Source organism: Cryptomeria japonica, chromosome 7 (genome assembly GCF_030272615.1).
Source record: "Cryptomeria japonica chromosome 7, Sugi_1.0, whole genome shotgun sequence".
Taxonomy (NCBI): Eukaryota; Viridiplantae; Streptophyta; class Pinopsida; order Cupressales; family Cupressaceae; genus Cryptomeria; species Cryptomeria japonica.
The window spans coordinates 106,423,877-106,450,044 of record NC_081411.1 but is presented as its reverse complement, the minus strand read 5'-3'; the positions used below and the strand labels follow the sequence as shown (position 1 = coordinate 106,450,044).

The 26,168-nt window shown below is 36.9% G+C and overlaps 1 protein-coding gene across 3 annotated transcripts in view; it reads left to right on the top strand.

Annotated features, from left to right (window-relative positions):
- The window catches only part of LOC131045062 (uncharacterized), a 235,450-nt gene that overhangs the window by 93,875 nt on the left and 115,407 nt on the right, over positions 1 to 26,168 (top strand). For all 3 annotated transcript variants that reach the window (XM_057978578.2, XM_057978579.2, XM_057978577.2), the window contains exon 9: positions 24,769 to 26,089. In XM_057978578.2, the coding sequence (XP_057834561.2) occupies positions 24,769 to 26,089 (1,321 nt within the window). The remainder of the gene's footprint in view (positions 1 to 24,768; positions 26,090 to 26,168) is intronic.

The window sequence follows — 26,168 nt, the reverse complement described above, 5'->3', positions numbered from 1 at the left end:
GGTTCTTGTCTCTTTGTCAAAGTGATGGGCACAAGCGAGAACAAATTCAGGTTCTAGGGCAGCCATTGGAAAAGAAGATGCATGATGGATATGGCTGTCCAACAGCCGCTGCATATTGCTATCCTGTGGATCCTCCACCCTCTTGACAAATTTTGACATGTCCACATGCCCTATCTCTGTATCTTTATGCAATCCAAAGGAGAGGAAACTTGAGAAGGTGAAACCTCATTTTGGTACTTATCATATATATACTTCATCTTCTTTGGAATTGGAGATGACGACAAATGTTACATTGAAGGACAACTTGGTATACTATGATGAAGACTTAAAAGTGTTAAAGCAACATCATAATCAGCTGCAACTAACATTTTTCCTTCTTCAAATGGGAAGAACTCCAACCCTTGCACTTCACGATTTTGTGAGAGAACGAGGGGAAATAAATGGGAAATTCTAGGAATCTTGACTTTGACCAATTTCGGATCTTGGGGAAAAGTTTACAAGTATACAAGTTTGGAAGAGCGCACATGTGATTGGATTTTTAAAACCCGAATGTAAGTATACTTGTAAAATGGTAAATGGAGAAATGGGTGAAAAATAGGTATTAGACTTGCGGGAAATGACGTGAATGGAACGTACGGATATAGGCGTTATGGATAGATAAAAATTGAAAGATTTTGGGGATGACTTTTTCATGAAAATGAGAAGAATTTTGAACATGCAATCCGGTTCTAAAAACTCGATTTTGGAAGGATGGACAGTTTTCATCTTTGCAACTTGGAATTCCAACAAGAGATGGTTAAAATTTTTTAACCGTAGGGGAAGAACAATGATTTTCATCCAACTTGTAATCGGGATTTAAAATCCCGAATGAAAGTAAAGAGGGAAAATGGGGAAGAACAATGCAATTGACAAATTGCTTTTCAAAGGGGAAACTCTCTCTCACAAAACTGATTTTTCGGGAAAAAACAAAATATTTACAAATTTACAACTATAAAGAAAAAATAAGAAAACAAGAAAACAAGAAAATGAAACAAGAAAAGGAAAGAAAACATACCTTGTTTCAATCTGAAAATGCCTCTCCAAAAGATGATCAATCTTTGGAAGAAAGAAGAAGAGCTCTTAAATAGAGATAAACCACAATCAAAAACCCTAGCCAAGTTTTTACCAAAACGCCATAAGCTGAAAAACATGGCAGAAAATGCAAATAAAATGGCCCAAGGAGGGGTCGAATCTTCTTCCAACTTCAATGCCTAGGCAAGAGAGGCAAAAACGCCTTAGGAGATTGCAACTTTATGGAGTAAAAATCCCCAAAATGTGATTTCAAGGAACCACGTGGTGAACCGTTTTTTGCAGAAAATAATGGTAAATCATCACAAAAACAGCAGCAACGTGTTCTTCAACCCACATAAATCACCTTGCTACAAAATCGCCTCGTTATTCCTTGAATTTCTACACAAAAAATTGGGAAGAATTTGTGGAAAAATTGGCTTAGGAGAAGAAAATGGGGTTTTTGGGAAGAAAATACAAGTTTTAATTCATGTATTCACATGCAGTAGAGGAAATCGGGTTTTATTTCCCATATAACAAGTTTTAATTGTCACTTTTCCCTGAACAAGACAAAATCGGGTTTTGAAAATGAAATTTCAAGTTCAAAATTCTTTAATTTGCACGTTATAGAGAAAATTGGGTGTTTTGGGCAAATTAGCAAGTTTTAAATGTCACTTTATTTCATTTCTAGGCAAAATCGGGTTTTGGAGAGAGATGTGCAAGTTAGATTTTACTTGTAAAGGGAAAATAAAATCCTTACAAGAAGTTTTAATAAATTGCACATATGTAATAGAGGTTAAAAATCCCTATTACAAGCAAAAGACATTAAAGTAGGGGTTCTTCAAAAGAATTACAAGTTAACTTGTAACTTATCCAAAAAATCCCTATTGTAACTGTTACCAGATTTTCACCTACAGGCTCAATCAAGTAGAGCCACTAAGTTTTTGAGCAAGTGATATTTAATGGCCTCTCTATGTTGCATTTCATTACAAATGAAATAACCTCAAAAGAATGCAGAAAGCAAAGATTGCAAAGTAAAAGCATTTCATTGATATAAGTACACGGAGCAGTAGGCAACTCTTTCGGAAAGAATGTAGGCTTTATTGAAATGATAGAATGCATGTCTCACACAATAAGCCGTGAGACTGACCATGTTCATTCAATATGCATGATGCACATGAAGGCTAAATTATACATGAATAAGTAAATGCTAAAAATGCATGTCTAGAGGGTGACCAGTCATTGCCTGAATGATTGGTGCTTGTTGGCTGATCCATGAATCTGCTGGTGTCGTCCTGCTCCTCCTTGCTTCCCAGGTCCCGAGCGCTCCTTTTTCCTGCATGATTCAATAGGCAATAAGTTAGAACTGTGTTCTAAGCAATGAAAGGTCATACACTATACATGAGCATTCACTTATACATGTATAAGTCAGTCCTGATGTGCAAAGAAAGGAGATGCATATTTTTTAAGTGTCCAAGAGAAATCAAGAAAATCATCATACATAGGCATATTGTTTCTAGCATGTTTGCTTTATGTGCAGCTACAAATCTGATCATGTTCATTTTCAGCATGTGGAGTGAAATGGGCTCCCACAAGGGTTGAGCCTAGCGTGCTACAATCTAGTGTTTAAAAGGAATTATGGTTACTCTGATGTGTCAGCATAACTAAATCAAATAGGGGTTCATTATTCACAGTGATGAATTAGTCAATTCATCGGTATAAACAACAAATCACTACTCCAAGGTGCCACGTTGACATATTAGAGTACCAAGCAGCTATAATCACCATCAGAGATTGGCCGAAGGAGTCTCCCAAGGGTAAAAGCTTTAAAGCTGGTGTGAATTATGACTCAATGCAAATTTCCTTGTCATGTGTGAGAATCTCAAGAGCAGGTGAAGACAGTGCAGCAATGATAATCACAACAGTATGAGGAATGTAAGTGTGCTTCAAGGTTGACCATGGAGATATTTAATAAAGGCCACAAGCAAGGGTGAGTCATAACAACCTCACGAATATTAAGGCAGTGCTTTCTAAGAAGATAATGTAATGCAATAAGAGTAGTAGAAGACAACTCATCGGCTTAAAAAATTGCCGAAATTCTTTACCGATCGAATAAAATATGGACCTTTACATGCTTCCAAAGCATCGAAAGTGGAGGGTTCAAAGCAAACTGGTGAAGCAAATCTTTTTGCAGCAGACGCAAAAATGAACACTGAATCTTTGCCAAAGCCATGCAATGAAAGGTCTGTATGATCCTCACAATGACGATGAAGAAAGTCACAGACAAAAAAATAAAGAACAGTGACAGGATACAATCACCTAATGCAAACATTAGCAAAGCTTGGAAGCATGAGGGATAGTTCAGTTATCACCCATTCACAACAATGCAAGAGCAATCAATCATAGTGGGCAACAAATAGGAGGGAAAGCGGTGCATTTTTAGAAAATCATTATGAAAACACTTTTTCTCACACCAATACATGATTCAGTCACAGTAACCAGTTCGCAGTTTTGCAGCAGCCAACAATGGAGTTTTGGTTTCAGAAAAATTCATCCAGTAACCCTCAGTAGATTCAGAAAGATCACACCTTTTCACCGATATAAACAACAAATCAAGGGAAAAATCACGCCCAGTTTTCAGAAAATGAATGATTTTGTAAACAGTTTCAGGCAGAGTACAAATTTAGAAACGCAAAAGGAGGGTTTACATTTTTTTTCCACCATTTTCATGTCCTCATAATTGTTCAAAAATCGAATTGCTATGTAAACAATTCAGAGAAATGTGCGCCCATAGCGGCCAGCGAATGAAAATCTCAAAGAACTTCCAATCATTTCCAGAAAATTTGAACCAAGAGATATACCATGGCGGCCAAAGGATAAATCAACAAAAAAATCATGCCCAACACCAAACAATTGTGCCTAGTTAGCAAGCAGAAGGGCCATGCCCAACACACATAATCGAAAATAGGAAAAGGAAAGTGCAGGAAAATCTTGTTTCTTTTCGGTTTTATGGACGAATATTTTCAGAAAAATAACCTTCAGAAAGGAATTTCTTTTGATAAAATCGGCTTTCAGATTAAAGCAAAGTATGTACCTGGAAATTTGCAAATCATCTCTGCAATTTCGAAAAAACCTCGAAATGTGGCATGACCCCCATGGCGGCACCCAATTCTCAGAAAATCGTGCCCAGCAGCAAGAAAAACCAACGAAATCATTCCTAGTTCTCACTAATGGCGAAAGGATGTGCAGATAACGGCGAAAAATCAGCCCCAGTTTGCCCAAAATAAGCAAAAAAGCGAAGAGTGCTCTCATGGCAGTGCCTGTGCAACTACCAAATCAAAATTTGCCTTGCATTTTCTGCGTTTCTTCCTGAAATGGCTCAAATTCTCCCAAAACCCCCTCGACGGCACCCAGAAGCTTCCAGCAAAGGAGAGGATGTGAAAGTATCGAATGGAGAGGAAAGAAGAGTTTTAGGGTTTCAATTACCCTATATACATCGATGATTACATTGGCATCTTTTTGCCTTTGTTTTATTTTTCTTTCTCCATCTCTAATAGCCTCGTGGAAATGCCTTGGGGGGTCGTTAAAATGACTTATGTGATCCTAATAAAAATTTATTAAGTGACTTATAAATGTCACTTAATATTTTATTTTTTTATAAAAAATTAAAATTTATTAAGTGACATTTAGAAATCACTTAATAAATTTTCTTTTTTTTATATGAGGAGTCTAAGTAGATTTTGTATTTTGAAAAAGATAATATTAATTAAAGTAATCTAAAAATTTATCCCATAAATCAAACATTTGTTTTGTTTTAATTTTACACTTTAAAATCAAAATACTATTAAATGAAGTGAAAATAACATTTATTAAAGTGATATTTTTAAGTCACTTTATTAAAATTATTTTTCCTCATTAAGCTTATAGTATTTTAATTTTGTAATATAAACATAAAGAAAAACATATATTTAAATTACATGATAAAATTTAGATCACTTTATAGGATATTATCTTTTTCATTTATTGTTAAGGTCAAAGAGACATTTTTGGCATTAATGAAGGCTTGCAGGCCTGTCAGGAGATATTTTGGGGCCATTTATGATGCATTTAGGAGCTTTTATGGTTGCAGCATGGGTTGGCTTGACTTTTGGCCCAGGTTTCTCCCTTTCAGACATGTTTTAGGTTTTTTAAAAGGGGTTTTTTGTTTCTAGTTCGCCTAAGATGAGGTGGATTATTGTATTCATTATCTGCTTTTTAGAAGGCATATATACCACAGGACTTCACTTTTTCAAGGGTTCTTCTTCATTCATCTTTTTTGGCAGATTGTAATTTCTGAGTTCTTTCTGCAAGAGGGAATGTTTTTGTAACACATTTTCAGGAATAATAAAGCTTGGTGATACCTTTTCGCAGGGATGATAGCTTGACTTACCTCCCTACTTCTCATTTTTTCTGTTATTGTGTGTCTTTAAGTGTTAGGCAGTTCTTTGTGGTTGGCTTTTGCCCCCCTTGAAATTGCACTTTCTGTTGATGCCTTATACATAAATACATATACTCTTGCAGGTCATAAGCTGTGTTTTTCAGTAATTATCAATCTTAGGTTGTGAAAGGAGGAGTTTTTTCCTCTTAAGACTGTGATTATCCAGCCTTCTTATGAAGTATTGATGTAGAGATTATGGGTTGTTGGTTAGTGTAAAAGAGTTTCATTATCATTGTTATATTGTGTATCATTTGCTTATTTGAATTTCAACATATCATCTGGTGCATCACCTTAGGGTTAGATTTTAGTTTTATATGTCCTCCTCTTCACTCTTTTCTCTAAAAAAATTGTTAGTTTAGATGAAGATTTTGAAAAGAACCAGCTTACTCTGGAGGTTCACTTCAGTTTTAGGTTACCCACAACCTTGAAGTGTTCCCATGTTTCAATAGGCAGCTGAAGTTCACGGCTTTAGCAAAGGGTGTAGGCTTCATTGATAACAGTAACTTAAATAACCAAAAAACAAGGGGAAATAAAAAACAAATTACAAGTTCTTATTTTTCAATAAAGTGCACTTGTAATTAGCCAAAAATTTCCCTACAAAGACCAAAACAAAAGAAATCATTAAAACTTGCAATTCAAGGAAAATTTCCCACCTGTAGTCAGGGAGAAAAAGCCCGTAATTGAAGGAAAGACATAGCGAACGAACCCAGAATGCAACGAAATTCGAAAACTGAGGGTTAGGCCAGTCCAAGGATTAGGCGATATTTTGCCTCAGGAAGCGTCCCATAGAGTAAAATTTTCATTTTTTGACAAAAAATTCATGTAATGGTCCTTCATTTTTGAAAACAAAATGAGGACAACAACTGGCTTTGACTGAGGAATTCTTTCATTTATCCTTCAAGATTGTGAAAGATTATAAACCAAATCTCTAAGTGCCTTTCTCTTATCCATTGGGCCATAGAGTCAATCAATGCAAAAAAAACAAAACAAAAAAAACAAAAAAAAACAAAAAATTAAACAAGAAAAAGACATTATTTACAAGAAGTTACCTCGAACCTTCATTCAAAGTAATGCTTCAAATGCTGGCCATTATAGGGTAGCGCAAATGGTGTACCATCATGATAAGCCAAGATAAAACTATCTACTCCAGCAATATGGTGATCAGTGAAGGGTCCTCGCCAAAGAGAATCAAATTTTCCATGTAAACCTTTCGGTTCCCTTCACTTATCCCAAAGCAAAACACGATCACCAACTTGGAATCCTCTTTGCTTTGCTTTTTTGTGAAAAAGGACTTTGACTTGTTGATGCTGAGCAATCCGGTCCACTAATTGTGTTCTTTGCTCTTCCAGCTGAGAAAGATACATGATCCCCTTGTCTAAAGCATTCTCAAAAGTTTGATCTTCAATTGCTTTAGCCAACTTAAGAGCAGGAAGTTCCAAAGTAACGAGTATCTCTGCATTGATCCCATAAAGAAGCTGGAATGGTGACATACCAATAGCTCTTTTGGGTGTAATTCTGTCCGCCCATAAAGCATCAAAAAGAGCCTTATGCCAAGACCTTTGATTTTCTTCCACAAGCTTGCGAATAATGGTAATCAGATTTTTGTTACTTGATTCTGCCTGACCATTACCTTGGGGGTAATAATCGGATGAATGAGTTAACAAAAGACTATATTCAAAACAAAATTGTGAAATTTCAGAGGAAGAAAAGGTGGCTGCATTATCAGTCATGATCTTGTATGGAACACCAAATCTGAATATAATATTCTCCTTGAGGAATCTACACACTATCTCAGAAGTAGTGTTCTTTACCGGTATTGCTTCCACCCACTTGGTGAAATAATCTGGAGTAGTAAGAACATACGAATGACTTGCACTTGAAGAAGGATTGATCACACCAATGAAATCAATGCCCCATTGCCTGAAAGGTTCTTCAACAATCACCGGTTTCAATGGTAATGTTGCAAGTTTTTGTTTGCCCACAAATTGCTGACAATGTATACATTTATGCACCCATCTAAAAGCATCTTGAAAGAGCGTAGGCCAATAATACTTAGCTCTCAAAATTTTATGAGTAGTCACTGGTGCAGAAAAATGACCACCACAAGCCTTGTCATGGAAAGATTCCAACAATTTGGTTTGTTGTGCTTTGTCAACACAACTAAGGAAAGTACCGTCAATTGCTCTTTTGTACAAACCAATATCCCATATTACAAAGTTTGCAGCTTTCAACTTGATACTCCTCTTTTTCTTGAATAACAAATGTTGTGGACATTCACCATAAGTCAAGAAAAATGCTATATTAGAGTACCAATCATCAGTAGTATTGACAAACAACACCTTGGGAAGATCTTCAGAATCATCCAATTTTTGCTCCTCTGGAATCCCTTCTGCTATCAACTGACAAAGTCCTCTTCCTCGAACAAGCTTTGTAGGCCTAATTTCCAAATCGTACTCTTGGATTTTGGCAATCTAATTCCCCTTTTTTGTGTCAAACTCCTCTTGTGTTAAAACTTAAGATAGACTTGATTGATGTATCGTGAACTAACACAACGGTATGAGATTTCAGGATGTAAAAATGGAAATTCTGGACTGCTTTAACAACTGCATAGGCATTCTTCTCAATAGAGGAATACTTGAGTTTATGAGACTTTAAAGGACAACTCATGAAAGCAATAGGAGATTCAATCTCTTCTGAATTCTTCTGCATCAAAATAGCCGACATAGTATGCTTGGAAGCATAACTATACATCATGAACTCCTTGGTATAGTTGGGACATACCAATACAGGTGCATGAGCAATTGCATGTTTGATATCATTAAATGTAGCTTTGCCGTCTGAATTCCAATGGAAAGCAGTCTTTCCTTTCATCATATCCACAATATGACGGGTCTTTTCTGCAAAGTCAGGAATGAATCTCCGCAGAAAATTTAGGTTACCAAAGAAGGAATGAACAACGGTCTTATTGGACGGCAGAGGAAGAGTTTGAATAGATTTAACCCTTTCAGGATCAACTTTAATTCCGTCCCTGGAAACAATATGACCAAGGAGTTTTCCCTCAGTCACCCCAAAAATTGACTTCTTGGGATTAAGGGCGATGCCGTGCTTGCGACATCTTTCAAGTACATCTTTTAAGTGAAAAAGATGATTCTCACGGTCTTTAGAAAAAACAGTAAGATCATCAAGATACACTACAATATATCTTCCCACAGTACCACGAAAGGCCAAGTCCATAGCTCATTGGAAAGTAGCTCCTACATTGATCAAGCCAAAAGACATTTTGCGGTAGGGAAATGTACCCCATGGAGTAGTAAATGCGGTCTTATGCTGATTAGATTCACTAATCTCAATCTGATTGTATCCCGAAAATCCATCTAACATAGATATCATTTCAGAACCTGTCACTGTTTGTAAAACTTGATCCGTGATTGGCAATGGATAATTATCCTTGAGTGACAATTGATTAAGATTTCTGAAATCAACACAAATACTTATTTCTCCATTCTTTTTACGCACCGACACTATATTTCCAACCATGTTGAATGATGGATGGGAAAGATAATCCGAGCATCAAGCATCTTTTGAATCTCAGAAAGAATGGTACCTGAATTTTTTGGATTATACTGGCGTTGCTTTTGTCTAAAGGGAACTGCACCAAGCTTAGGGGAATGTCATGCTACACTTCCTTGGGTTGAAAGGATTTTAGATCATCGTATGAATATGCCAAGACATCAAGGTAGTGGCGCAAAAGCTGAATAAACTGATCTCTTTCATCTGAAGTGCAGTTATTGACAATATTGACAAATTTGAGGTCTTCATCTGATCCAATATTGTATTTCTCATATCCCATAGGAGAATCAACACTTTCTTGTTGCCGCCTCTTGATATAATGATCATGTTGATGGAAAAGTTTTCAAGAGAAACCAACCCCTTGGGAATCTTATTTCCTTTCAGCTGAAAGATATTTTCATCCGATTTGCATGATGTTTCAGACATTGAATTTGATGACGAAGAAGTAGGAGAATTACTTCCTTCGAAGTATAGGTTGTTGAAACCATCTTCTGTTTGTAGGAAGTTATTAATCTGCTTATCATCATTGAAGATCTGCCAATGATCCCAATTGTCAGGCACACTAGGCCTGCAGATTAACTCAATAATGTATTTATCTTGACCAAAGTCAAGATGGGGAATTAACAAAGTAGCTGAAACAGCAAGGGAATCAGCCCTATCATTGTACTCACGAGGCACAACTGAGATGCTAAAAGCATTGAAATCTTCAATATTTTCCCATACCAAATTACGGTAATGCCCGAGTCTATCATTTCTAGTCTGATATATACTCCTTACTTGACAAACTAATAATTCTGCATCACCCTGGGCGTGAAGGTTTTTGATTCCTCTTTTCAATGCAACGCTCATTCCTAACAAAAGCGACTCATATTCAGCCGTATTGTTAGTATTAGCAAATTGCAGTTTGAAGGGATAAGGGAAGATCTCTCCCTTAGGAGATATGAGAACTACGTAAGCTCCAGATCCATTTGTAGCGTAGCTACCATCAAACTCAAGAGTACACACATAATTCAAACTGTCGTTTTCATTGGAATGATTAGTGCTACCTTCATCTGAAATGGATGCATTATGAAAAGAAAAGTTGTCATCTTCTTCCATAGGAGAAGATGGACTCTCATCTTGTGTAGGAGAACTCTTCTTGTTGAGAAGGTAGTGGAATATTTTCATCAGCAACAAGAGATGAAGCTTCTTCAACCATAATATATGAACTTGAAGACCTATCTTCCGATGCTTGGTTTTGCTCAATATCAGCAAATTTTTCATTTGCTGAAAGTGGTGAAATGTCGGAGCTTCTAGAAGGACAATCTTCAGCAAATTCTGAGATTTCATCTATATGAAGATAATAATTCCCGAAACTTGATGATTCAAAAAGAATCTGAGCATGGGGATCATTAGACTTGACAACCGATACTTGGTTTCTCTTTCAAGAACCAACTTCGGCACAACACCTTTGACAGGTATTCTCGCTTCAGTCATATCCATGTTGAGTTCACCTCCAACATTCTTGCAAAAATTACGGCCAAGTAACATTCCATATGATGCAGGAACGTCAGCTACCAAAACACTCATCTTTATTTTATTATCTGGAAAAGCTGCAAATGCAAATTGAGCATCTTTGATTTGCCCAATAAGAGGCACTTGTTTGTTTTCCATGGAATAACAATGACCAAAAGTTTTGGTCAAGGTCAGCCCCAAAGCTTGAGCAACTCTAGCGGGCATGACATTATCAGAAGCACCAGAATCCAAGACACAATTGCTCAATTGAAAACCATTGATCAACAGGGAAATGTAAAAAGGTTCTATTTTTCCTTGGGTAGTAGATGGAATGGCCACCAAATGATTGGGCAAATTCTTGGGTTCTTGAGGGGTAGTATTTTCAAGTATAGGATGAGTTTCCTTACTTTTAAAAAAGTTAGCTAACCTATAAAATTGATCAGGATTAGCTTGTAAGTATTCAACTTCGGACATATGAATCTTGGTCTTCCTAGCATGATCAATATGTCGAAAGCTTGAAACAAACCAGCTAGAGAGGGATAGACATTGTCCAATTGTGGTTTGGGGTTAGGCATGCTGGGCTTGGGATCAGTAGAAAAAGCAAAAGGAGGATTGTTGTTATTTACTTGACTTTTTGCTGCATCCTTTGGAGTGTAGGGTGACGGTGTTCCCCTTTTAGCAATAGTAACAGGTGATTGTAAATCACTTGCAACTTTTGCAGCTTCATCTTGTTGAGCCAACCGAGTCTGGGATCTTGTCATCATGACAAATGCTTGACCATGAGTCCTTTCAGCAGCAACAGAGTCATCATAGTGCATATAGTGTATAGTAGAGTCACCAGTTACATCTTCTTCTTCTTGTTGAGGAAGAGCAACGTCATCAGACTGATAATAAAAATAAGAAGACTCATTTTGATCCGTCTCATAATAGCCAACTGCTGCCTTTGAAGGAGGTGGTTCAAGCGCAAGCCTCTCGGAAGGAGGAGGTAACTTGAGTTGATTCTTAGCAGCATAATTAGCAGCAACATTAGGATACGTTCGCCTTGGGATATCCTTGTATGGTGTAGGGTAGGAATTCTGAGATACTTGCTTCTTTAAAGTAAGAAGTTCATTTGCCAATTTCTGCACCATTGGGTCAGTAGGACCAGAAGATGAACTCTCCATATGTGAACCTCCTCTGGACCATTTAGAATCCTTTTTTATTTTACTAGCTAGGATTAAATCATCTTCAATTTTCAATAGCCATTGATTGAGCAACAGCCAAATCAGCGAGAGAGGCTCATCTCAAGAAGAAAGTGACCTCGGGCAACTGAGTATTGATGAAAAAGCACTTGAGATTCTCAGGAGTAAGTTGAGAATTGATAGGAATTCTATCTGCTAATTTGTTGAACTTAGCAATGAATTGACGCATGCCTTCATAAGTATCCTTCTTCATTTGGGTCAATTGGGCCAGCAAGGCATGTTCATCTTCCGTGGGCTTGAAACGTTCTTCAAACTTGCCTCTCAATGAGTTCCAAGAAATGATTGAACCAACAGCAAGATTGAAAAACCAATCAGCTGCAATACCTTGAAGAGTTTCTAAGAACAAACGAATAACAACATATTGATGTTCTACTCCAAGAAAACCACATGCCATATAGAAAGATTTGACATGCTCATCGGGATGTTGCTTTCCATCTCCATAGAACTTGGGAAGATTTTTCCGGGAACTTTGTGGAAGTGGATGAAGAGGTGGGGTTAGGGCCAAAGGACCAAAAGCTATTCCCCACGGACCGGGAGGAGGAGGTGGAGGTGGATTAGCCATACTAGATGATGAAGATATCAATGGTTTGAAAAACAAAGGGAAATTTTCACTTGGGATAGACTTCTTTTTCCTTGAAGGAGGGTAACTTGTGGTTCGCGAAAGGGAGGATGTACTAGTAAGCAAATGGAACCTAGCTCGTTCAGCAGGAGAGATTTCTTGAGAACTTTCACCCTTCCTACGATGAACGTAAACATGCAAACCTTCCAGCTTAGAGAAATCTAAATATTTCCAATCTCCTATCAGTAGGAAACCCAAGAAAATTTATTCCTGCTTTGTTAAGATTAGCAAGACACTAGTCTTCAAACGAAAGCATGAGGCTTCCGAATGCGTTCGTGTCCCCAGTAGAGTCGCCAAAAAACTGTTGGTTGAAAATTTTGTACACTTGGGGAAATATACAAAATTGTGGTTTCAACCACAGCGTGTGAGTAAAACTCTCCTAATTAAGGGAAGGCTCCCCCTATCTAACTACAACTTCAAAAATAAAATGGGATGGGACAACAATCTTTCTTCTTTTTTCAAGAAAGGCAATATCCTTTTCTCTTCACAGAAAAGTGATAGCAATTTGATATAAAACAACAGTAACAAGTTTTTGAAATGAAATGAGAGAAAGGAAATGAAGTTTCTTGAAAGCTCAAAGACTTCCGTCACTTCTTTTGGTATGGGACATCAATATTAAGCTCAAAGACTTGATTATGTGAAGTCCTATCTACCCTTTTCTATACTAATTTGATTAAGAACAAATTATAACAGCACAAAGACTAGAATATCTTATTCTTTTCTACGTAAAACAATTGGAAGTAGTATAAGCTCAAAGACTCACAGCTATTTCTCACAAAATCTGCTCCTAAATTCTCTTAAGAATAAGTGCAAGCACAAAGACTTACAACTCCTCAAAAAAATATTTATTCTAATTTATATTAACCTTAAATACTTTCAGCACAAAGACTGCAAATCAAATTCGATTAAGTTCTTTGAAGGAACACTTGCAAGAAAGATAATATAGAACACGAACTCAAGAATGTAGCACAAAGACTCAAAGTTTGAGCAATTTCTTTCTATTTCTTTCAATTGTTGAATTCACACATAAAACATTAAAGACTTTTTTGCTGTAAATTTGACACAGTTTTTGCTTGCTTTCCCAAAAGATAAAAATTACAATAGACCCCTCAAGTATTTATAGACGAGGAGTTTTGAGAAAAAGGTGGTAGGATCCTAACTAACTAGAGAGATTTTTTCAACCACCAAGACTTATTCAATAAATATGGATGAAAATGGAAGGATTTTGAGAATGTCGTCTTCAAGAAAATGGTAAGAACTTTCCACATGTAATCCGGTTCTAAAAACCCGATTTTGAAAGGACGGGTATTTATTATCTTTGCAACTTGAAATTTCAACAAAAGATGGTTAAATTCTTATAACCATAAGGGAAGAACAATTATTTTCATCCAACTTGTAATTGGGATTTAAAATCCCGAATACAAGTAAAGAGGGAAAATGCGGAAAGACAATGGAATTTGCAAATTGCTTTGCAAACGTGCAACAAAGGGGAAAATCTCTCACAAAACCGATTTTTGGGGGCAAAACCAACATTTACAACTAGAAAGGAAAAACAAGAAGACAACAAAACAAGAAAAGAAAAGAAATCATACCTTGCTTCAAACTGAAATGCCTCTTCAAAAAGATGATCAATCTTTGAAAGAAGGGAGGAAAACTTTTAAATAGAGATTAACCGTATTCCAAAACCCTAGCTACGTTTTTACCAAAAGCCATGGGCAGCAAAACGCCTTCCAAAAGCCTGAAGAATTGGTCAAATAATAACTTCACCCTCCATGCCTAGATGAAAGAAGCCAAAATAACTTAGGAGAGGTATGATTCGTGGCATTTGAAGATGTAAAATGTGGCATTTTCAAAAACATTTTTTGCTTTTAAAACGCGTTCAAACCAGCAAACAAATCCACCTAATGGCATGAGAAGAGTTTCAAAATGCATGGAAATAGTAAGGAAACCTGAACGCCTTTCTCCTCCCAAGATTTCTCCACAAAAATCGGTGGAAATTGTCAACAAAATCCTCCAATATTGCTGGTCGGGTTTTTGGGAAAGAACAAGAAGTTTCATTTTACATGTAATAGTGAAAATCGGGTTTTAATTCCCATATTACAAGTTTAAAATGTTACTTTTCTCTCAACAAGGCAAAATCGGGTTTTAGAAATCCAATTGCAAGTTTAAAATTCCTCAATTTACACTTTATGGAGAAAATCGGGTTTTTTGGGCACGATAGCAAGTTTAAAATTGTCACTTTATTCCGTTTCTAAGCAAAATCTGGTTTTGGAGAGAGATATGCAAGTTTTAAATAACTTGTAAAGGGAAAATAAAATCCCTACAACAAGTTTTAATAACTTAACACATGTAATAGGGGTTTAAAATCGCTATTACAAGCAAAAGACATTAAAATAGGGGTTTTAGAAAAGAATTACAAGTGACTTTTAAATATGCAATATAAAATTATCTTGTAACTTATCAAAAAAATCCCTATTATGACTTAAAAAGCCTAAAAGCATCAAGGGGGAAATAAAAAGTAAGTTACAAGTTCTTTTTTCAATAAAGTGCATTTGTAATTAGCCAAAAATTTCCCTACAAAGACTCAAACAAAGAAAATCATTAAAACTTGCAATTCAAGGAAAAATTCCCACCTGTAGTCAGGGAGAAAAAACCCGAAATTGAATAAAGACATAGCAAACGAACCTAGAATGTGACGAAATTCGAAACGTGGTTCGAGGATGGACTGAGGATTAAGTTAGTTCGAGGGCAAAGCAAAATTATGCCTCGGGAAGCGTGCCAGAGTAAAATCTTCAACTTGTAGTGACTGTTCTGATACCCGGAATTGCACAGAAAGCTAGGAAAAGGAAGAGTAAAACTCACCAAAACTTAGACAATTATGACAAAGACACCCCCCAATGATTTGACACTATCAAATGTGAGTTTTGTACCTTGTAAAACGTGCCTTCAAGACAAAAATGACAATTTTTAGACAAAAATTTGTAGGGGTTGTCACATTTTTGAGAATCCATAAATGAGGACAACATGTTTACGCACTCAGGAACTTCTGCTCTGATATTGCTTGATGAAGGGTACTACCCTTACAAACCGAAAAACACAACACAAAAATAAACATAAAATGCAAGAAAGAAACACTTGCTTTCTATTATCCCAATGAAATGAGAGCTAAATCATTTAGAAAATTACATGCTATAACCCCAAGAACTTCTGCTCTGATATTGCTTGATGGAGGGTACTACCCTTACAAATCGAAAAACACAACACAAAAATAAACATAAAATGCAAGAAAGAAACGCTTGCTTTCTATTATCCCAATGAAATGAGAGCTAAATCATTTAGAAAATTACATGCTATAACCCCATGTGCTTAAATCATTACGAAGAAAATCAACTCTCTAAGAAAACCCTACAATTTGGAGCCACAATCTGTACTGATGATCTGCCCCTATGTAAACCTCGATTCACCTCTTTATTTAGCATCAATAATTGCTTTTGAATATTCTAGAAATTGTAACTTTTCTTATTTTTGGTGTCAAATAGTCTAGCAGTTCATTTTCTCTCCTAGGTGGAATTTTCATTGAAACTTGAGTTTTGGTGGCACAACTTTCAGGAGCCATAACTTTTGATTCAAACGATAGATTCGCTATTATAACATATCTTTGGAAAGCTCGCAAAGATATCTACAATGCCAAATACATTTGAAGATGAACTTTTTAGGGGCTTCTAAGGTCCTTAATTTTGAGTTTGAAACTTCATTGGAGAAATTTCTCAAGACAAACACTTTAATATCTTCCAAATGGTGCAGGATATTGAGATGGTTCTTTCACCAATCATTTTAAAAAAAAAATTTCACCTCGTTAGGGTCGGTTTTCATGTTAGTATGAACTTTTTAAAAAGAGCAGGTGAATATTTTTGGTCGTTTCAAGCTTTTGATTGTCCTACACCTTGTAAGTGTAATCATGGGCTCCAAACCAAGTAAAGGAAACTGCAAAACAAAAGAAAAATACAATATTTTTGGGTGATGCAATATTGCCCTTAAACCATTGGATGCTCTTGCATCACATCATGGTCTCAAGGTCCACACTATTTGCAGAATAATTGCACTTTGTCTTGCTTGTTTTGGCAATGTCTCACAAAATGTTCCCATCAATTGCATTGCTGACATTGTGTGATTGGATGTCCTTTGCAATTAATTTGCAAATAATGGAGCTGAAGTTTAAGGTCCACACTATTTGCAGAATAATTGCACTTTGTCTTCGTTGTTTTGGTAATGTCTCACAAAATGTTCCCATCAATTACATTGCTAACATTGTGTGATTGGATGTCCTTTGCAATTAATTTGCAAACAATGGAGCTGAAGTTTATGTCCGAAGGGAAGAGAGTGGTGTTAAGAGGGATGTCTAATGGAAGCCCTCAAATTGTGTCGTTGGAGAGGATGCAGCGGCTAATCCATCATGACCAATTGGAGTGGGCAGCAAAATGTATGATCATGCCATCCAATGCACTCGATGAAAAGAGAAACTACTCTTTTGACATTCAAGCATTGATCACCAAAAGGAGTAGGGTCTTTGAAAATCCACCCTCTGGGAGACCTCCTGAGAGAGGGACCGAGCATATCATTGAGTTATAAGAAGGAGCTAAGCCAGTCGTCACTACTCCATACCGGTATCCAAAGAAGCAGAAGGATGAGATAGAGAAAGCAATACAAGAGCTTTTGGATATGAGATACATTAGGCAGAGTAAGAGCCCCTTTGCTTCAGTAGTGGTGCTAGTAAAGAAGAAGGATGGGACCATGCGCATGTGCATGGATTATCAAACTCTCAATCAGAAGACCATCAAGAATCGGTACCTCATTCTTAGGATTGATGAGCTCATTAATGAGCTACATGGTGTTGTTTTTGTTTCAAAGATTGATCTTAGATCTGGTTGTCATCAGATTATAATGAGGGAATCTGATATTGAGAAGACAATCTTCAGATGCCACTTTGGGCATTTTGAGTTTCTAGTCATGCCCTTTGGCTTGACTAATGCTCCTGTGACCTTCCAATCCTATATGAATAGGATCTTTCAGAAGCAGTTGAGGAAGTTCTTGCTCATCTTCTTTGATGACATCCTCATTTTCAGTAAATCATGGAAGGAGCATTTAAAGCACTTGGATGAAGTACTCAACATTCTAGAGTCTGAATCTTTGTTTGCTAAAGAGTCCAAGTGTGAGTTTGGAATGAAGGAGTTGCTCTACCTTGGTCATATCATCAGTGCGGAAGGAGTTAAAGTAGATCCCGAGAAGATCAAGGCTATAGTTGATTGGCCTCCACTTGAGAACTTGACACATCTCAAGGGGTTCTTGGGTCTATGTGGCTTCTACGAGAGATTTGTGAAGGGCTATTCCCAGTTGGCCGCTCCTCTCACAGATCTCACTAAAAAGGGAGCTTTTGTGTGGTAAAAAAAGGGACAAGGAATTTTTGACAAGTTTAAAGAGATTATGAGCACGTGCCCTATTTTGGCTCTAGTTGATTTCTCCAAGCCTTTTGAGCTTCAATGTGATGCATCGGAAGAAGGTGTTGGTGTTGTATTGATGCAAGACAAGCATCCGATTGTGTTTGAGAGCAAAAAATTAAGAGGAATTGAGAAGACATAGTCATGTATGACAAGCAGATGCTTGCAATCATGCACGCATTGGCCAAGTTTAGGCAATACTTGGTGGGGAGCAAATTTGTGGTTAAGATAGATCATAATAGTCTCAAACACTTCATGCATTAGAAGGATTTAAATGAAAGACAACGGAAGTGGGTAAGTAAGCTACAAGCTTACGATTCTGACATCAAGTATGTCAAAGGCAAAAACAATATTGTAGCTAATGCACTATCAAGAAGACCCCATTTGAGCTCACTGTGCGAGTTTACTGCTAATTGGAGGGACTTGTTGCTTGCTGATTGTGCCAAAAATAAGTTTGCAACCAGCATTATTGAGGGTGCTTTTCGTGATGAAAGGTACAAGGTGGTTGATGGGCTGATACTTTACAAGGGTAGAATCTTTTTGTTACCTAAATCTCAGCTCAAAAAGAAGATTCTATAGCTTTCCATGACATTCCTCTTGCTGGTCATCAAGGTTATTTCAAGACCTATAGGAAGATTCGTGAGAGGTTCTCCTGTAAGGGTTTGAAACATGAAGTGTTGAGCTACATCAAGGAGTGTCATACTTGCCAAATGCATAAAAATGAGCACACTCACCCGGTTGGTTTATTGCAACCTCTACCTATTCCCAATCAGAAGTGGGAAAGTATCTCGATAGATTGACCAAGTTTGCTCATTTTTTGTCATTGCCTAGAGCTAATGGCAAGGATTGTATCTATGTGGTGGTGGATAGATTGACTAAGTTTGCTCATGTTTTTGCCCTTACCAGCTCATTTACAGTAGCTCGGGTTGCTGATGTGTTCTTTCGTGAGGTGTTTAGATTGCATGGGCTGCCCAAGAACATTGTAAGTGATAGGGACATCAAGTTCATAAGCACTTTTTGCAAGAGGTTTTTAGATTGTGTGGCACAACACTTACTCCAAGCACAAGTTATCACCCACAGACTGATGGGCAAACAAAGATTGTGAACAAATGGTTGGAAGACTATCTTAAAAACTATGTTTCAAAGCAACAGAAAGAATGGGTGAGATGGCTACATTTGGGGGAATATTGCTACAATTGCTCATATCACATGTCCATCAGGATGTCTCCTTTTATGGCATTGTATGGTTATGAGGCTCCCAACTTTGTTGATTTGATGTTTGGTGATAGCGAAGCCCCTCAAGCTAGGGACATGGTGCAACAGTGTCAGGATAATTTGAAGGCTTTGAAGAACAACCTCCAAATTCCATAGAATCAACAAAAGTTGTACACTGATCAGCATCATGTAGAGCCTTCATTTGAGGTTGGAGACATGGTCTATCTTATATTTCAGCCTTTTGGGCAGTCTATTCTCAAGAAGAGTGGAGCAGAGAAACTCAAGCCACGTTTCTATGGACCATTCAGAGTCATCAGGAGAGTTGGTGCAGTGGCTTACGAGTTGGAGCTACCGGCGAGTAGCAAGGTGCACAATGTCTTCCACATGTCAAGCCTCAAGAAGGCACTTGGACACAATGTTGTGGTCTCTTTAGATTTACCTCCCTTAGATGAGGAAGGACAGTTGGTGTTGATTCCAGAAGAGATCGTTGATTTCAGGGAATGTTTTTTGAGGAGAAGAACAATCAAGGAGTATTTGGTGAAGTGGAAGAACTTACTTGTGGAGGATGCTACTTGGGAGGATGAGGAGATTTTGCAGCATCCAGACTTGCGGTTTTTTGAGGACAAGCAATCTTGGGGAGAGTGGACTGTAATACTCCCTTCTTAGCAGTGACCAGTTCAGTTGGCCGTTAGCCTATTCCGGAGACCTGTAGGATAGTTGGAAGCAGAAATTAGGGTTTCCAATTTTTTTAGGAGGATTCCTTGGTGTTTTCAAGGGTGCATTTGTGGAAGTTTGTTAGTTTAGATTATGGATTCCTTCTGGGTTTTCAGAGAGCTACAGGATGGTTTGATATGCATCCTGCATCGGATGACTTTTTCTGGACTTAATATTTTTAGTAAGTTTGACTGCTACTCAGAATGTGGTAAAAATCACTTTGGAGACACTTACTATTTTTAGCAGTATGCTATTTTTAGCAAGTGCTATTTTTAGTATTGCTATTTTTGGCAGGGGTTCTGTAGCTCAGCTCAATGGCTATTTCTGGCAGTGTTATTTGGGGTCAAATGACTATTTTTGCAATTCAGTACCTTGCCTTCAGTTCAAATGTGGCAATGGTTGAAGAAGGTATATTTTATTGATTAGGGCTTATATATATTACATCTTGACTTAGGACGAAAATAGAGGAGGAAAATATTAATTTTATCCTAAGTCTATTTTGGCAAATTATTTCACCTTCTTTTTAGATGGCAAAGTGCAAATTCATAATACTATTTTATAAACCTTAAGTTATCCCAAAAAGTGCAACTTAAAGGGGGTCATGTTGTGGAAGCCATATGCTAAGGAAATAAAATGAAATGCAACGCCTAATGAAGATGAAATGAAAGTGCATTTGGTTTGAGCACCATTTGGGATGAATCTGAATTTGAATTTGGCCTGGTGAAAAGTTATAAATAAGGGCCTTGGGCTCTCATTTTTGGTATCCATTTGCTATGATAACGAAGTGTTGTCGAAATACTGTCAGACTTTTGCTTCTAGGGATGCATACCTCCTAGTGCCTTCAGTTTTGTGCTAGAGGGAGAGCGCCTAGCTGAAATTGTGACTATTTCTCATCCAGAGGAGCAGATTGAGCTCAAGGAAGATGAAGATTTTTGTGGTTTTATGATTTTGGAGTGGTGTTAGTGTGCTTTCAGGTTGCTGGTTTGGTGTGGTTGTAGAATGTTTTCGCTCATAACTCTAGCTCATTCTAGGTAGTGGCTCGTTCTTTTCATATGCCCTAGGCGATAATGTTTGTAATTTTGTAGTGCTTAATGTTGAGTATTTGTTTTTAAAATACAAATCGTACTTCTACCTTGGACGTACTATGTTGGGCTGCTTGGGAATGCGTGCATTAATTAATTTAGGGGCTTTGGGTGCAATTTGTTGGTTCTAATCTTATTGTCTGCCTTTCATCTTTCATTTGCATCCATTTGGAGGTCTTTTCGTTGAGTGTGCATTAAGTTGTGAGCATTTTAGTGAGTTCTTAGCTTGCTGGTCTACGTTTTCTTAGTGTGGTTTGCATTTTCAGAATTTGAAGTTGTTAGTGTGGAGGGATTTCTTGATGTGATTGGTCTATGTTGTTTGGGAGTGAATATCTACTATTATTCGCAGCTGTTGGACTTGTTATCAGCACTTGATTTATCATTCTTATCCATTTGTAGTGTTGGTTAGTAGTACTAACAACAAGTTTCTTGTTTACTCTTAGTCCTACTGCATAAGTGGAAGAGGCTAGATTTGCCGCCTATCTTTGGACAGCGATATCTCATAATCTGAAAATCCATATTGTGCATTGTAAAGCTGATTAGTAGTACTAACAACTATGTATTTTGGATTGTTGTTCAGGGCCCACTGAATAAGTGGAAGAGGCTGGCTTGCCGCCTTTCTTATTTATTGTAACACTGCTCTCCCGCTGAATAAGCGGTCGAGTTGATTGCAATTTCATTTTCAGTCCTCGCACTGGATAAATAGTTGAGTGATTGTTGTTATTTTCAGTTCTTCTAATCTTGTAATTGGCTGGTTGCACCACGAAACTGCTGTAGAAGTTCTTTCACCTGCTGGATAAGTGTATAATATCCCCTGCTTATGTAGGACTGAAAATGCAAGGAAATATTATCAAACAATTGTCGGACGACCTGTTGTTCAAGTTTCAGACTGTATAACCTGCACGCTATGTGGTTTCAGACAACTGTATAATGCTGCATGTTATGCAGCTTGCCCTGGTTTTGCTTGCAGTGATTTGAAGGGATGATTGACCAACTAATTAAGCATACAAACATTATAATCATCTAGTTGACGTTTTGTCAAACAATTGTCATGCATCCTCAAATTTGAACAATTTGTTACAGCATATATAAAACTCACAACTTATTTATTTAATGCAGTCTTGATTATAAAATACTTAAGAGAGGGCCAAGACAAAAGATGACTGATGCAACTAAACACTTACAGCCAAATGACATTATGTGAAACAGTTGGCACACATGCTGATCATAAATGCTCATTTACATCAAACATTAGATTCCTAACAACAACCCTTATTGAATCGTATTCCAAACAACTATGAACACCCAAGTTTATGGCTTACAACATAATAGTTTTCAGAATTTTCTAAGTAACAATGGCAGCTAATTAACTCCTGCATACAACTGAAAACTCAATGATAAACAATGCCAAATGAACCTGGAATGAAACACCAAGTGTAGTGATGAAGAAGAAAGCAATATCACTCCACTATGTGCATTCACCTTGCCAAATCATGCCTTTTTCAAATTCGCCCCTGTTTTGATCTGCAGTCTGATAATAAATAAATACCAACACAAAAAGCCTCGTTTAAGCACTTAACGTCATCGTGTTCCTTCCCGAAGGTGGGCGCTCCAATCAAATGTAGATTTTGATGCCCAAGCAAGGAGATATGAGCAAAATCGTGGAAAATGGTGGACTGGTATGAACTTGCTTCAGACTGAAATATAACCTGCAACCACCTCAAATCTCCTCCAAAATACTCCTAGGGAAATCGCCTTGCCTTCTTTAATATGCAGATGCAAGTGTGGGTTAAAATGAGCCAAATCATGGCTCTCCTCCAATCTAATATAATTCTGAAAATTATTGAGATTAAACTCAGAAGTGAAGTAGATGTAATCAGCTCCTAGTAGACTAACAATGAGGTCCCATTGCCTCCAAAGTCTTCAATGTTTCCTCAAGTTCGAACCTAGCAGGTTGGCCTTTGGCTACAATTAAGTTCCAATGAGATGACTGAAGTATCACCTCCTCAATGCAACTCCTCAAGAGATCTTTCCCTCCCTCAGTTATGCTATCAAAGGGAGTTTTCGTTCCCAAAGACAAAAGATCTGCAGAAAGCCCTTGGCTCGACAAAACTCAATCAATACAAAATATCAATTCTTGGCTGATGAGAAGCTGAGCTTGATCCCCTTTTATACTTTTTCGTCCATCATCCAGAAGCTTCTAGAAATAATATTAAAATAATATTATTTCACTTAAGTGACTTTATGATATAATATTTAATTAAGTCACTTTATTAAATTAATTAAATATAAAGTCATCTTTTAATTTTTAATTTATTTGATAACTTTATAAATAATTAACTTAATATTATTAATTAAAATAATTAATTAAGCTATCCATGAAAAATAATAATAATTTGGACAATCTTAACTAATTAAATTAATTAATTAATTCCTTTCAAAAAATGGGGACATTACAATAAGCGGAAGGGGCTGGCTAGCTGCCCAGTATTGTACTTTCCTTGTAATTTCCAGCAGATTATTGAGCTAACGACCCCCTTCTCACCGTATGCTCTCACCTTCCCACATTGGGCTCTTGGTGATCAGAAAGTGGAAGGGTTGCTTTCAGCAATGTTTGATTATCATTGTCTAACCCTAACGTGTGTTTGTGTTGATTGTAATTGTGAAAAAAATTGAAAAATAAAATTAAGGGGTATATTTCAATTTGCCATCCAGATTGTTTTGCAAGTTCACAACGTGTAATGGGATCCTCCAATCTATTGCCTATAAACTTGGGCAACTTTTTCTTTTCTCCACTAGGGCTTACCATGATTTTAATCTATGTCAAACCTAGCACTTGGAATCTAGTAGCAAGGGAGTTTTAATTTAGATGTTCCAATGCTTCTCTCACATGCTGTTCATGTAGGAATCCTCAAATCTACCCTCAGCTTCAGCCTTTGGCGCAATTGTTTCGTCTTCATATTTTCTTTTATACATCCTTGGCTTGACTAAATCTCCTTTGATTGACAACTTTTCAATGCCGCGAAGGCTACTTCCATACAATTTTGTGAAGGAATGTGACCGGATTTCTTTTAAGGCAATGATGCCAAATGTTTACTGCTGTATTTGATAAGATAAATACATGAATTAACAATAGAGATAACAATGCATACCAGATACAGGAGTAAAATATTTATTTATTCACACATGAAAAAAATATAGAAGAAGACCAGCTATGGCCAGCGAAGAATTGGAGTTGATCCGACTAGATCATACTCACTTGATGATACACAATCTATTTAGAGGATCCAATGATCGTTAAGAGGAACACAACTGTTAACCAATTGTTGCTTATAACTATCCAAAACTGACAAATAATTAACACAGCTGGATAACCAATATTGTCAAAACACAATAATAGACATTGTACGCTGACTACATCATCTTAATTTCAGACATTGTACACTGACTACATTTTGCAAGATCTATCTATGTAAAATTTCAATTAAAAAGAAAGACTGCAAAAATGCGGAATCTGGTAGCATGCATGTGTGCCTTTTTATAAATAAATCGATGATGCTGTTGAATATCTAAGAAGTGACACTTTATTCTGTATAATCTCATTGAAATTGGTAGGAAGAATAATCATGTTATGCTATTTGATTTTTTATGCCATATTAGTTAGTAGATGATCTGAAAAAATGATTTTCAGAAGAGAAGTTGTGTGAACGTTGTTTTTATGGGTGCTAGAGCATGTTGGAATTAGAAACTATGCATTAAAACTGACCATGGAAAGTTTGTACATGCTCACTGTAACAGCTCTTTCTGTTATTAGTTTCATACAGGGAAAGGATCTAACTCCCCACCAGGCAATTCATGACAGCAGTGATAGTCTACAGGATTTTCAAAATATTCCAGATAGTTTTATTGATATAGATGACAAGCATTTTCCTATGGTCATTACATTTCAGAAATTCTTGACAATGTTAGATGGGAGTGTTCGTAGCCAGTTCTTCCAAAACAGATGTCCTGAAGAACAAGGGTACCAGATGGAAAAGAAAGATGATTGTTCAAATGACAACATTGGCAAGGAAGTGGGTTTAACAAAGTCAGGAAGTAATTGTAAGGACTTTGATGACGATGGTGAAGCCACTGAAATACTTGATGATCAGGAACTTTTTATTGGTGCAAAAAGATCCATGCATACAAGATCCCTTGCATTCATGCAAATCATGAGAAAAAATGAAGTCAACTATGAATGCTTTGACTCAGTTTATTGGCCACACTTCAATGTAGAGTTAAGAAGAGGTCTTGACTCTTCAGTGGTATTCACTGAAATTGTATCACACATCAAAGGTAGTTTAAAATCTCTTAGTTCTCCTGATTTCAAGTTGAGTCGGGATGACTATATTGGAATAGCAGAAAGCCGTGTATCTACATTATGTGTCAAACAAAGAGAAGCGATCTATGATATTTTCTTGCAATATGAAAAGCAAAAACAAAAAAACAGTAACTTTGACATTGCTGATGTTGTGAATCACTTGCACCATCAGATCAGATCTAATGGATATTTAGGGGAGAAAATGAACTTTGTTTATGTTGATGAAGTTCAGGATCTTCCCATGGCTCAAATCTCTTTGTTCAAATATGTGTGCTCTAATGTTAGGGAGGGCTTTATCTTTGCTGGTGACACTGCTCAAACAATTGCAAGAGGTGTTTACTTTCGTTTTGAAGACATTAGAAATTTGTTCTTTAAAGAATTTCTTGAAGTAGACAATGATCAGTCCAAAACAAAATTGATGCCTGACCTGTTCCATCTGAGCCAAAACTTTCGAACTCATACTGGAATAACCAAACTAGCACAGAGTGTTGTGGAGCTGCTGTATCATTTCTTTCCTTTTGCTGTAGATAAATTAAGGCCAGAGACCAGTCTAATTTATGGAGAAGCTCCAACATTTCTGGATACTAAGGAAGAGGAAAGTGTTATTACCACTATTTTTGGTCATGGAGGAAACATTGGAAGTGGAAAGTATGAATTTGGTGCCGAACAAGCAATATTAGTACGAGATGATGATCAGAAAATACAGGTCCTTGAGCAAGTGGGGAAGCAGTCTCTTGTGTTGACAATACTCGAATGCAAAGGACTTGAATTTCAGGTTCTATTTCATCCTTTGTACATTTCTAAGAAAGAACATTATGTCTTCATTTGTTAAATATAGATAAGATATTTCTGTT